At 44.1% G+C, this 13,403-nt stretch overlaps 1 protein-coding gene across 1 annotated transcript in view; it reads right to left on the bottom strand.

Moving 5' to 3' along the window:
* The window catches only part of CPN1 (carboxypeptidase N subunit 1), a 39,776-nt gene extending 26,582 nt beyond the window's left edge, over positions 1–13,194 (bottom strand). Inside the window, exons 1-3 of the mRNA XM_023206187.1 lie at positions 12,696–13,194; positions 7,130–7,326; positions 23–178 (exon numbers count right to left, since the gene is read on the bottom strand). Of these exons, the coding sequence (XP_023061955.1) occupies positions 23–178; positions 7,130–7,326; positions 12,696–12,918 (576 nt within the window). The 5' untranslated portion in view covers positions 12,919–13,194. The remainder of the gene's footprint in view (positions 1–22; positions 179–7,129; positions 7,327–12,695) is intronic.
* Positions 13,195–13,403: the final 209 nt, after the last annotated feature.

Raw genomic sequence — 13,403 nt, 5'->3', positions numbered from 1 at the left:
GTTTGCAAATTTCATCTCCTACCTGACTTTTCCAGTTGTCTGGAAGGGGCAGGTGGTGGTTGGGGCCTCCATACTTCTCGTTGTAGTAGATATAGGTATTGAGATCAGGGAAGTTACGGTTCAGGTCCACTCCATTTGCATTGTTCCTGCCAACTAGATACCCAGGCTTGTTTGGGCCCTAAGGAGAAAATGAAAAGATGAAAAATGAAAGTTTCAGATTGAATCCTATATTTTCTAACTTTTTTTTTTTTTGGAGACAGGTTCTCACTCTGTTGCCCAGGCTGGAGTGCAGTGGTACAATCTTGGCTCACTGCAACCTCTACCTACTAGGCTCAAACAATCCTCCCACCTCAGTCTCCTGAGTAGCTGGGATTACAAGCACATGCCACCACACCCGCTAATAGTTCTTTATTCTTTTCTTTTTTTGGTAGAGATGAGGCTGGTTGCCCAGGCTGGTATCAAACACCTGGGCTCAAGTGATCCACCCACCTCATCCTTCCAAAGTGCTGAGAGGCCAGGTGCAGTGGCTCACGCCTGTAATCTCAGCACTTTGGGAGGCGGAGGCGGGTGGATCACTTGAGGTCAGGAGTTCAAGATCAGCCTGGCCCAAATGGTGAAACCCCATCTCTACTAAAAAATACAAAAGTTAGCTGGGTGTGGTGGCACATGCCTGTAGTCCCAGCTACTTGGGAGGCTGAGGCAGGAGAATTACTTGAACCCAGGAAATGGAGGTTGCAGTGGGCCAAGAACACGCCACTGTACTAGAGTCTGGGTGACAGAGCAAGGCTCTGTCTAAAAAAACCAAACCGAACAAAGTGCTGAGATTACAGGCTAGAGCTACCGCATGCAGCCATGAATCCTATATTTGAAGAACATTGTATAGTTCTTAGATATTAGCTTCATCAAATGATGTAACATTTTTTTCCCCTTAGTGCCCATCACGGGAAGATGAATCATTTTCATCTTTAACTTATCCAAAGTCACAGTGGTGTGCTTCAAGTTCCCTGTAGATCACATGTAAGAGGTACATATCTCAAGAGAAGTTCTAGTAAGAGTAGGGTGTTTCGGGATCATGGGAACCCCAATGTTTTATGAACAGCTTTATTGAGATATAATTCATATACTGTAAAATTCACTCATTTTAAATGTACAATTCAATGAATTTTAGTATGTTTACAGAGTTGTATAACTATCATTGCAATCTGATTTTAGAACATTTCTGTGACACTAAATAGACACCTCATTCCCATTTACAGTCACTTCTCATTTTCACCCCAGACCTAGGTAATAACTTTCTGTCTCCTTAGACTTGCCTCTTCTGGACAGATCACATAAGTGGGTCATACATTATCTGTTCTTTTGTGGGTTCCCCCCCACACACTGGACATAATGTTTGTGAGGTCCGTCTATGTTGTAGCATGTATCAGTACTTCATTTCTTTCTATTGTTGAATAGTTCCATTACGTGGATTTATCACATTTTGTTTATCCATTCACCAGTATGAGTATTAGTTTAATACTACTAGTATTAGGAAACTGTCTTAGTTTCCTAGGGCTGCCTAACAATCACCACAAACTAAGTGGCTTATAACAACAGCAATTTATTCTCCAATTTATTCTCTGGAGGCTAGAAGTTGTAATCAAGTCAACTGGAGGGGCAGCACACTCTCTAGTACCCTTCTTTGCTTCTTCCAGCTTGTGGTGGCCGGAGGCAGTCCTTGGCATTCCTTGGCTCGTAGACCCATCATTCTAATTTCTGCTTTCATCTTTACATGGCCTCCTCCCCAGTCTGTCCACATCTCTATTCACAAATTTCTTTCTTCTTACAAGGACACCAGGTATGCTGGATTTAGAGTCCATCCTGATCTTATGTGACCTCATCTTAACTTAATTGTATCAGTAAAGACCCTCAGTAGGCCCTCCACATCCATGGGTTCCACATCTGTGGACTCAACCAACCTCTGATTGAAAAGGTAGTTGGCCTATAATGGTTGCATCTGTACTGAACATGTACATACTTTTTTCTTGTCATTATTCCTTAAACAGTACATTATAACAACTGTTTACATAGCATTTACATTGTACTGGGTAACATAAGTAATCTAGGGATGATTTAAAGTATATAGGAGGATGTGCATAAGTTATGTGCAAATACTATGCCATTTTATATAAGGGACCTGAGCATCTGAGGATTTTGGTATTGGTGGGGGGCCCTGGAACCAATCACCTACAGATACTGAAGGATGACTATGTATTGCCAAATAAGGTCACAGTCACAGATTTCAGGTGAATGCGAATTTTGGCGAAAGGTGGTAGGGGGAGATTCATGGATATTTGGGTTGTTTTCACCTTTTGGCTATTGTTAATAATGCTGCTTTGAATATCCATGCACAAGTCTTTGTGTGGACGTATGTTTTCATTTCCTCTGGGTAGATATCTATAAGTAGAACTGCCGAGTCATAAGGTAAGTCCATGTTTAACTGTTTTTTGTTTGTTTATTTGTTTTTTGAGACAGGGTCTCACTCTGTTGCCCAGGCTGGAGTGTAATGGCATGATTATGGCTCACTGCAGCCTCAACCTCCTGGGCTCAGGTGATCCTCCCACCTCAGCCTCCTGGTAGCTGGTACTTACAGGCATGAGCCACAATACCTGGCTAATTTTAAATTATTTGTTCAGATGGGGTTTTGCCATGTTGCCTAGGCTGGTCTGGAACTTCTGGGCTCAAGTGATCCACCTACCTTCCAAAGTGCTGGGATTACAGACATGAGCCACTACGCCTTATGTTTAATTTTTTGAGAAACTGTTCAACTGTTTTTCAAAGTGGTTACACTAGAGAAACTCACTCCTCCCCCTTTAAAAAAATTTAGGATCCTTGTTTATCTTTCTTCTGAGCAATATCAACTTTCTGGATCCCTTCATTTCTCTGTCCATATTTCAGATTTTATCAATTATTTGCTTATGTATTCACTCACTCATTAGGTCATCTATTTAGTCAACCAACATTTACTTAAGTCCTTCTCTATCCAGAGCTCTCAGATAGACACTGGAGAAAGAGACAAGTGAGACATTGTAGTCTAGCCTTCTAGGAATTCATAGTACACATGGGGAGATGGACATACACATAAATAATTAAATACATAGAGCGATAGAATAGAGATATGTTACAAGGCTCATTCAAAATTGAAATTCCATTTAATGTTTTGTGTGGCATTGGAGAAGGGAAATAGTGCCAAGTGGGTCCCTGTAAACTGAGAAGGTGGAGCCCAAATTGTAGGCTGTTACTAGAAGTGAATGAATGGATGCCAGGAAGCTAGAATCTCACAGATGAACTGCCGCTCTCATATTTTCACTTTTCTTTTTTTTTTGTTGTTTTTTTGTTCTTTTTGTTTTTTTTTTTTGAGACAGAGTCTCGCTCTGTCGCCCGGGCTGGAGTGCAGTGGCCGGATCTCAGCTCACTGCAAGCTCCGCCCCCCGGGTTTATGCCATTCTCCTGCCTCAGCCTCCCCAGTAGCTGGGACTACAGGCGCCCGCCACCTCGCCCGGCTAGTTTTTTGTATTTTTTAGTAGAGACGGGGTTTCACCGTGTTAGCCAGGATGGTCTCGATCTCCTGACCTCATGATCCGCCCGTCTCGGCCTCCCAAAGTGCTGGGATTACAGGCTTGAGCCACCGCGCCCGGCATATTTTCACTTTTCTAAGCAATAAAATGCAGCAGATTACATTTTTTTCTAAGAATTCAGTATTATTCTCAGATTTCTCCTCTTTTCATGGCACCCTGCTTGGATTTCATTCTTAGATCCCATTGAAAACATAATTGTTCTGAAGTTCCTTTAAGTTTCCTACATCAGTTCTGTTCCAGTGGAAAACATTTACTGGATCTTTGATTTTGGTGTACGCATCTGTGACATAATGATTTTCTTTATGCTTCCAGGGGCTTGTCACTGCTTGCTTATTTATATCAAGGCAGCTCTTGACCATCAGCATAAACAGCTATGAGCATTATCCACTGATTTCCCTGCACACTGGTCAATAGTTAGGTTGGCAGGAAAGGGCTTCCCCTAACAGAAGGTTTCATAAACAGGGCTAGTGTTGTGTTTCCTATTACTGCTGTAACAAATTACCACAAAGTTAGTGGTTTAAAACAGCACAAGTGTATTGTCTCATAGTTTTGGAGGTCAGAAGACTAAAACAGGTCTCACAGCCCTAAAAGCAAGGTGTCAGTGGGCTACGTTCCTTCATGGGACCAGGGGAATCTGTTCCCTGACTTCTCTAGCTTCTAGAGACCATTCACATTCCTTGGGTCTTCCACTTTTTTTTTTTTTTTTGAGACAGAGTTTTGCTCTTGTTTTCCAGGCTGGAGTGCAATGGCATGATCTCGAATCTTGGCTCACCACAACCTCCACCTCCCGGGTTCAAGTGATTCTCCTGCCTCAGCCTCCCGAGTAGCTGGGATTACAGGCATGCATCACCACGCCCGGCTAATTTTGTATTTTTCGTAGAGACAGGGTTTCTCCATGTTGGTCAGGCTGGTCTCGAACTCCCGACCTCAGGTGATCTGCCCGTCTCAGCCTCCCAAAGTGCTGGGATTATAGGCATGAGCCACAGCGCCTGGCCAAGGATCTTCCATCTTTAAAGCCAGCTGCATAACATCTTCAGATCTCTCTCTGACTGTGACCTTGGTCTCCCTCTTCTACATTTAAAGGACCCTTGTCATTGATTACACTGGGCCCCATCCCCCCACAATACTCCAGGTTATTTTAAGGTCAACTAATTAGCAACCTTAGTTCCATCTGCAACCTTAATTCCTCCTTGCCCAGTAACATAACATGTTCATAGGTTCTGAGGATTAGGACGTGAACATCTTTGGTGGGGGGCATTATTCTGGCCACCTACACATGGCTTTAAAGTCTGGTGGCCAGGAAGTTCTTCTCTGTGTAGCCACGCAGACAGCTTGCCTCTGGGTATGGCAGATATCTCTGAGAGTCTGAGAACCTGATCGGTCCTCTCGGGTTCAGGTTCAAGGTCTGGTCCCTCCGAACAAGAACACAGCAGGTGAGCAGAGTTAACCAGCTTCCCAGAAATGGCTCTAAGATTCAGTGGACTGGCAAGGGTTTTCCCCACTCCCTCCCACCCCACCTACTGCAATGGATGTGAGCAGGACTGAGCTGGTTCTCCATTCTCCCCACTGCAACACAGGAAAGGGCTAATAGAAGGAAATCAGCTAGGCTGGAATTCCCTCCCACACCTCTTTCCAATTTTCCTGCTCTTTGGGAACTCAGGTCTTGAGGAAGAGTAGTGGGCACCCCCCTAATTTCCAGTGGTGAAAGAAAGTTATCTTTCTTCATCTGTTAAGTAATTTCAACAGGAAGTGGTGAGACTGCAAGAGTCAAGTTTGTGTTTGGTTCAACGTCCTGGCTCTATCGCTCTCTCTGTCTCTACTTACCCCCCGGTCCTATTCTCAAGTCAGTTTAAAATATGCTTTAACGTACTCTTCCCCCCAAGAAAATCCTGCCTTTTTAATTTAATTTAATTTTAATTTTAATTTTAATTTTAATTTTTTGAGACAGAGTTTCACTCTTGTTGCCCAGGCTGGAGTGCAATGGCACAATCTTGGCTCACCACAACCTCTGCCTCCTGGGTTCAAGCGATTCTCCTGCCTCAGCCTCCTGAGTAGGTGGAATTACAGGCATGTGCCACCATGCCCAGCTAATTTTTTGTATTTTTAGTAGAGACAGGGTTTCTCCATGTTGGTCAGGCTGATCTTGAACTCCCAACCTCAGGTGATCCGCCCACCTCGGCCTCCCAAAGTGCTGGGATTACAGGCGTGAACCACCGCGCCCGGCCAAAAACCCTGCCTTTTAAACACAGCTTTTAAAGGAACATCTCCATTGCGTAAAGCAGATGGATGCTTGGCCTCACCCTTGACAATACTAACTCAGTAGGTCTGGGATGGGACCTGGGAATCTGTATTTCAAAATCTTCACCTGTGATTCTGATGCACGGCCACAAAAGATTCAATGTTAGGCATATCGGTCTGAAACACTTGATTCAGGCACATTGATTTAAAGTTAGGTACATAGGTCTGAAACACTTAAGATGTTAATAATAAGACAAATGTTAGGCACACTGACATTTTGAATTTATGTTAGAAAATAAAGTAAAAAGTCCTGCCAGGCATGGTGGCTCATACCTGTAATCCCAGCACTTTGGGAGGCTGAGGCAGGTGGATCACCTGAGACCAGGAGTTTGAGACTAGCCTGACAACCTGGCGAAATCCCGTCTCTACTAAAAATACAAAAAATTAGCTGGGCATGGTGGCACATTTTTATATGCCTTGCTACTTTTTATATTTTTAGTAGAGACGGGGTTTCACCGTGTGAAACCTATAGACCCAGCTACTCGAGGACTGAGGCTGGAGAATTGCTTGAACCTGGGAGGCAGAAGTTGCAGTGAGCCGAGATTGCACCACTGCACTCCAGCCTGGGCAACAAAGCAAGACTCCATCTCAAAAAAAAAAAAAAGTCCTTAGACATGTTTTCTTATTGGGCCCACTGCAAATATAACTCTAAAATATAGAATCAATAGGTTAAATACTATACTAGTAGAGGAAACAACTCTATGGAAATATAATACAGTATGAAGAATCTAGAATAGCCCCCTATCCCCCAATCCTGTGGAAAGCCTGTTGTCCTTGATATTTTCTCCACAAATGCAAATGGAAATGTAGTGTGGAAGGAAGAAAGGTATTTAGGGTTTGAAGCTAAAAGTTCAGGAAAGGAGCTTTGTTTTGCAATATCCCTCCACATCTGTTGAGTATTTTCCAGGTTACAAAGTGTTGTCACAGATATTGCCACATTAATCCTCACAATAAAACCCTGAGGTCATCTGGAAAGGTGTTGAGGGAATGCAGGCTCAGAGAGAGCCCACGTTTATTGCCTGAGGTGCTGTAGGACTGAACCCATCTCTTCATCCTTTCTTATATTTCTGATGGATTTTTTCTCTTGACTATTTAATCTTTTACTTTTAACATTTATGACATTTACAGTGGGACAGAGAGGGAATTTTGTCCACTGGCCTTTATTTCCTAAGAAGGCCTTGATCTCTCCCCAGCATCTCCCTTGGACCTCGTACCTGAGCAGCAGCCACCTCGTAGCCGTCGGGGTTCATGGATGGCAGGATGTGAATGCGCGTGTCCTGGATGAGCCGGACAATGCGCTGGTTCCTGTTCCGGAACTCCTCGCACAGAAACTCTGACAGCTGCAGCATCAGCTCACGGCCCAGCGCTTCGTTGCCATGCATGTTCCCCACGTACTTGACCTCCGGTTCCACTGCAAGGAGGAAATGCAAGGAAGAGAAAAGATGGGGGAAGCTTGGAAGTGCCATTGACGCCTAACCTTCCACGAAGACCTTTTTTCTCTTTTTCAGTAATGAATGAAAGAAAATCTCATGCTTTCATTGGGTCTTTTGCAATAATCCCTGAGCCCCTTCCTAACCAATTAGTTATGAAAACTACAAAAATTCATGCCAGGGATAATAATGAGTGCCATTTATTGAACCCCCATAGTGTACTAGACAGTTATGTTCGATACTGCTAAAATTCACAGAAAACCTGTAAAGTGGGCATTAATAGCCTCAGGGTGAGGGCAATAAGGATGGGAGAGATTAAGTAACTTGTCTGAAGTTGTCTAGCTAATGGCTCTATGGAGGCCCAAGCCCACGTGGCACTTACAGTGCCATTTACAGTAGCATGCTGCTTCTTAGAGACAAACCTTTCAGGATAAGGATGTTTCCCCAGAACCTGCTCTCATGAAGTACTCTAGGTTTTAGCATAACAGCTGCTAATGATCCCAGTTGAAAACTTAATTTTCTTGGCACTTGAAAAGTTTCTTACTCCATCTGAACAAGAACACAGCAGGTGAGCAGAGATGACCAGCTTCGCAGAGATGGCTCTAAGATTCAGTGGGCTGGCAGGGGTTTTCCCCACTCCCTCCCACCCCACCTACCACAAAGAATAGGACTGTGGGCAGGACTGAGCTTTTTCTCCATTCTCCCCACTGCAATATGGGAAAACTAAAATCACTCCTTCAAATCCAAGCAGGCCAAGTCTGGAGGCACAGAATAGGAAGGCACCTGCTATGTCTCACGCCTTAGTCTTCTCTTGGGCCATGTTAACTGTTCAACTTGAGGTAAGAATTGAGGATCTGAAAGTTTCTGGCATCACCTAAAGAAAATCATTCTTGCCCTCTTTCAAGAGGTAGGAGAAAAGCTCTTGCCAAATGATTTCTCTTCCACTCAACACTTCCCTGCCTCCATGACTTTTCTGGTTCTGTACCTCTTCATCTTCTCGTTTCCAAATCCTTCTCATCACCCTTCTAGGCCCAGTTCACATGATATTCTGTGAAGTCATCTTGAGTCATCTTGGGTTCTCCTTGATGAGAGAGAGCTCTCTGTTGACTTCCCCGGTTTTACCTTTTTCTTTTTTTCTTTTCTTGTCTTTTCTTGTCTTTTCTTTTTTCTTTTCTTTCTTTTTTTTTTTTTTTTTTTTTTTGAGACGGAGTCTCTCTCTGTCACCCAGTCTAAAGTGCACAATCCCAGCTCACTGCAGCCTCCACCTCCTGGGTTCAAGCAATTCTCCTGCCTTAGCCTCCCAATTAGCTGGGTCTACAGGTGCCTGCCACCACACGTGGCTACTTTTTATATTTTTAGTAGAGACGGGGTTTCACCGTGTTGGCCAGGCTAGTCTCAAACTCCTGACCTCGGGTGATCTACCCACCTTGGCCTCCCAAAGTGCTGGGATTACAGGTGTGAGTTATTGCACCCAGCAGGTTTTACCTGTTTTTGTACATGTTCTATTTCCTTGACTGGACCTGGCCTTAGCAGTGTACATAATTTTTAACTTGTGACACCATTCATTATTATTTATCTTAGTATACCTACAGCAGTTTTTCTCAAAGGAATGCTTATAATCCAAAAGGATCATGTGGTGGATTTTCCATAGTGGGTATTCTTTAATCTTAGTGTATTTTTTTTTAATCGTAGATTATGTCTTTCTTACTTTTCTTGGTGTTAAAATGTCTTTTCTGTTAGAAAAGGATGGATATAGAAGATGACAGGTAGTTTTCTTCACATCCTTATTCAGTAAAATAAAATTTGGAAGATATGTTTTAGTTCCCTCCAGTCTCTTATTTATTTAAAAAAGAAAAAACATCTTTTTTAAACTTTATGAAATCTGTAAGTCTGGGAACCACTGCCCTATAGAACTTTGGACAGTGCCATGCACTTAGTAGATGCTTAATATCAGATTCTTTTGGCTCTCCTTTTTCTTTTATTTTCTTTTTCCTTTTTCTTTCTTTCTTTTTTTTTTTTTTTTATTTAGAGACAGGGTCTTGCTCAGTCATTCATGCTGGAGTGCAGTGGCACAATCATAGCTCAGGACAGCCTCTCGAATTCCTCGGTTCAAGCCATCCTCCCGCCTCAGCCTCCTGAGTAGCTGGGACCCCAAGTGCACACCACCACACTAGGCTAATTTTCTTAAGAAATTTATTATAGAGACAAGGTCTCACTATGTTGCCCAGACTGGTCTGAAACTTTTGGCCTCAGGCAGTCCTCCCAAAGTACTGGGATTACAGGCATAAGCCACCACAGCTGGCCTCTACTTTCAATATATCTGGAACACAACCACTTCTCATAACAATTACTGCTACCATTTTGTTTCAAGCCCCTGCACCTTCAAGCTTGGTACTATTGGCCATATTAGGTCACTGCAATAAATCTCCCACTTGCTCTCCCTGCAGCTGCCTAGCCCTTTTAAAGTCTGTTCTCCAGAGTCAGGGGTTGGTAAAACTTTTTTATAAAGGACTAGAAAGTAAATCCTTTAGGCTTTGTGGGCTGTGTTGTCTCTGTCACAGCTACTCAACTCTTCCAGCAAAAGCAGCCACGGACAAGATAAAAGTGAATGGGCGTGACTGTGTTCCCATAAAACTTCATTTACCAAAACAGGTGGCTGGCCCTTCGGCTGTAGTTTGCTGACCCCTGTTCTGGTTGATCTTTACAAAATTTAAGTCAGATCGTCTCCCTCTTCTGCTTAAAAAACCCTCCAGTGGCTTCTCACTTGACTCAAAGTAAAAGGCCAGATCTTTACCAGGGCTTATAATGCCCTGCGTGATCTCCTATTGCCTGGTGTCCCCATCACATGGCTGTGACCTCCTCTCTTGCTCTCCCCTCGTTCACTTGGCTGGAGCCCCACTGGCCCCCTTACTGTTCCTCACATGTGCCAAGCATGCTCCAGAGCATTGCCTTTGCTCTTCCCTCTGCCCATCATCTTTTCCTCCCCAATATCATCACGGCATGTGCCATCACACCCATCCTTCAGCTCTCTGCTCAAAGCCACCTCAGTGAAGACGCCTCTCCCGAGTGCCTCTCCTGCCCCTTGTCCTCCTCCATGCCATCCTTATCTCTTTTTCCTGATTTAGTTTTCTCTACAGCACTTATTTCCATCTGATGTAATACATATTTACTCAGTTACCCATTTATTGCCAGTCTTACCCCACTAGAATTTGGGCCCATGAGGGCAGGTTCTTTATTTTATTCTCTGTTTTACTTCCAGAGTCTACAAAAGTGCCTGCATATTGTAGGTGATTGGTAAATATTTGTGGAATGAATGAATGAAAGGAATGAATGGGTGAATAGCAGTTAAAGTGCTTCAGAGAAAAGAGGGAACAGTGAGGGCTAGAGTCCTGTGAAAAAACTTCAAGGAAGGTCTTGAAAGCTAGAAAGTACAGAAGCACCAAGAAGGGAGCTTGGAGTGTTGGGGGCTAACCCCATGATGTCCATGAACACTCACAAGCTTCCACAGTGAACATATGATCTGATTGACAGCAGGATGCTTGCTATGGAAGTGCAGTTTCAAAGCGAGGCAATTATCCCAGGTAACCCCATGGCCTTCTTTGAGCCTCCTCCATGCAATATTCTGAATCCCATGGCCAGTCCATGGGGTGTGAGGCTTTTAAAGTAGGAAAGTGGGATCATGTCAGGATTTAGGAAAATTTTTCTGGCATCTGTGTACCAAATGGAAGATTCAGAGTGCAGCAGTTAGAAGTTAGAGACCTGGCCAGGTGCGGTGGCTCCTGTAATCTCAATACTTTCAGAGGCCAAGGCGGGCGGATCACCTGAGGTCAGGAGTTCGACACCAGCCTGGCCAACACGGTGAAACTCTGTCTCTACTAAAAATTTAAAAAATTATCCAGGCATGGTGGCACATGCCTGTAATCCCAGCTACTTGGGAGGCTGAGGCAGGAGAATCGCTTGAACTCAGGAGGGGGAGGTTTCAGTGAGCTGAGATCGTGCCACTGCATTCCAGCTTGGGCAACACAGCGAGACTCTGTCTCAAAAAAAAAAAAAAAGAAGAAGTTAGAGACCAGTTAGGGGTTCAGCGCAATCATGTAGGCAGCTTGTGATGGAGTCTGGTCTCAGACAGGATGTGGAAGTGGAGAGGTAAAGGGAGATTTGAAGTTGACAGTTTGAAGGAGGAATTGGTAAGGAAAGAAGTGAGAAATTAGAAACAAATGTCCATCAATATACGGACAGTTAAATACAGTGATGCAATGAGCTATTACACAGTCAAACCCACAATGGTGTAGATCTGCACTTATAGACATGGATGCTATCCATAACAAATTGTGAAATGAGAAGGGCAGTTACAATGCAATTTCATTTTTATAGAAATGATTACATGTATTTGTGTCAGGGGGTTTAAATATGCATAGAAAAAAGTCTGGAAGGATATACATCAGTACATTAATGGTGGGATTTGGGGTGAGTTTTATTATTTTTTTCCTTATCTAATTTCTAAATTTTAATCCAAACATGAATTGCTTTTGTAGTAGAAACAAACTAAAAAAGGGAATCCAGGCTAAGTGTGGTGGCTTACGCTTGTAATCCCAATACTGGGAGGCCCAGGTGGGTGGATCGCCTGAGCCCAGGAGTTTGAGATTAGCCTGGGTAACATGATGAAACCCTGCCTCTACTAAAAATACAAAAATTAGCCGGGCATGGTGGTGCATGCCTGTGGTCCCAGGTACCTAGGAGGCTGAGGGAAAAAGATCACCTGAGCCCAGGAGGTCGAGGCTGCAGTGAGCTGAGATCATGCCACTGAATTCCAGCCTGGGCAACAGAGCCAGATCTTGTGTCTCAAAAAAAAAAAAAAAAAAAGAATCTAGTAAATAAAACTAACACCCCAGTCCCCAAACTCTGTCTAGAATACCACACTGTCTCTCCCTGAAGAGATTTCCCTATACCCTTCTAAGCTTCCTGGCAGAACTGGAAGGGCTCTTTGTTTCTGCCTGTGTCTCCTGAGCCATTGGATCAGGAAAGACAGAACAATAGCAAGGGGAAAAGAAAGGAAATGGGGGAAAGGAAGGGAGGTGGGACATGAGCAGGGAAGAAGACTCATCTTTTACCATTAAGGTTTTGAGCAAACAGAACCCAAAAAGGAGGAAAAGGCTGAAGCCTGAAGGAGGGCTGTGGCTCCCCAGAGGCAGTGGCAGTTTGAGGGCTAAGAGGGAAATAGCACAGGCTGAGAAAGATAGTACCTTGTAGGTGGAGGCGTCCACGGACCACCCCAGAAACCACCCCAATTACGGGATTTGCAATGGAAGGGCTCTGCCCCACACACCCTCAAGAGCTGTTCAGGACTTACAGAGCTCGTGGATTCCAGGGTGGTCGCTGAACTCCAGCACGTAGAGGTGTCTCCCCTCCACGCTGCGCCCAATGCTGTAGACCCGCGTGATGCTGGGGCATTCGTTTTGCACCTTGTACAGTGTCCGCACAAGATCATCATAGCGGTGGTGGCGGAAGGTCACGGGGGCAACCAACTTGAAGAGAAGGAGGAGGTGGAGAAAGACTGAGAGCAGGTCTGACATCTTGCTGGGCTTTTTCAAAGAGAGCCACTGAAATGCGCCCCACCTCCTTAAACAACCTAGCCTCTTCACCCGCCGAAATCCAAGGTCCGCCTAGCTTCCTGCTTGTAAACACCAGTCCAACTTGGAAGACGTTCCGAACTGTCCGTCCAAGGCTGGAAATTCTTTATGTCGCTCTGGAATAGCCACTCATCTCTCCTCCCTCTCTCCCTTTCCTTCTCTAATCCGGGAAAGCCTTTTGAAAGATTTTTTGCACTTCCCTAGATGGCTAGTTTCACTGATTCTGGTTTACTGGTTAACTGGACTGTAAACAGGCTTCAATAAATAGCTGCTTATAACCCTTTGATTCCCGGAGAATTTTTTAACTTGGCCTGTGCCTGTTCCCTTTATTACAACTTTCAAAAAGAGTTCTGTGTCCCTTTTGATTCATCCCATGTACTGCTGCCTGCCTACTTTTCTGAAGCATGGCTGTATTTTGTCCTTTTTTT

Source organism: Piliocolobus tephrosceles, chromosome 9, assembly GCF_002776525.5.
Source record: "Piliocolobus tephrosceles isolate RC106 chromosome 9, ASM277652v3, whole genome shotgun sequence".
Lineage (NCBI taxonomy): Eukaryota > Metazoa > Chordata > Mammalia > Primates > Cercopithecidae > Piliocolobus > Piliocolobus tephrosceles.
Note: the sequence above shows the minus strand (reverse complement) of the source record. Positions and strands in the feature narration are given on the sequence as shown.